The sequence below is a fragment of the Monoraphidium neglectum genome, assembly GCF_000611645.1.
Source record: "Monoraphidium neglectum strain SAG 48.87 unplaced genomic scaffold scaffold03133, whole genome shotgun sequence".
In the NCBI taxonomy this organism is placed as follows: domain Eukaryota; kingdom Viridiplantae; phylum Chlorophyta; class Chlorophyceae; order Sphaeropleales; family Selenastraceae; genus Monoraphidium; species Monoraphidium neglectum.
The window spans coordinates 1-630 of NW_014010495.1; the positions used below are offsets into that span (position 1 = coordinate 1).

A 630-nucleotide genomic window follows, 5' to 3' on the forward strand; every position below is an offset into this window, starting at 1 on the left:
GCGCGCGTGGGGCGTCGCGACCGCGGCGCCCCGCCGGTTGGGGGTGGGGTCCTGGGCGCAGCCAGATGTGGGGTCTTGGGGGAGGAGAAGATCAAGAGTCGCGGGCCGCGATCATGCGTCGAGGGCCCAGCGCGGCGGCGGCATGGCCGCCACGCAGGAGCGCTTTGAGGAGCAGTACTTGGTCTTCACTGCCGGCGGCCTGGGCGCGCGCGCGGCGTAGGCATACATCCGCCGCAGCTCCGCCACGCACGCCCGCAGCCGCTCCTCCCCGCCCGGCCCCGCCTGCGCGGCCGCCGCCTCCGCGGCCGGCGCTAGCCGCGCGCGCGCGCCGGGGGCGGCGTCCAGCAGGCTGCAGGCGAGGTTCAGAGCGGCAGCGGCAACCAGCGAGGGCGGGAAGCGCAGGCACTCCGGCGTCAGCAGCGACAGCTCAGCCAGGTACTCCGCCAAGTGGGCCACGCGCCGCGGGAACTCGCCCAGGCACGCCGCGGCTGAGGGGGGCGCCGCCGCTGCGGCGGCGGTCGCCACCTGCGGGCCGCCGCACGCGCCGCCGAGCGATGCGCAGGGGCCGCCGACCGGGTAGGGGTAGCGCGGCGCCGCGCGCGGCCCGGTCGGCGCGTCCGCGACCGGCAT

The 630-nt window shown here is 78.9% G+C and overlaps 1 protein-coding gene across 1 annotated transcript in view; it reads right to left on the minus strand.

Annotated features, from left to right (window-relative positions):
- Positions 1-111: 111 nt before the first annotated feature.
- The window catches only part of MNEG_12228 (Cyclin-A2-1), a gene marked incomplete at both ends in the record, with an annotated part of 2534 nt that continues 2015 nt past the window's right edge, over positions 112-630 (minus strand). Inside the window, one exon of the mRNA XM_014039299.1 lies at positions 112-488. Coding sequence (XP_013894753.1) covers positions 112-488 — 377 coding nt within the window. The remainder of the gene's footprint in view (positions 489-630) is intronic.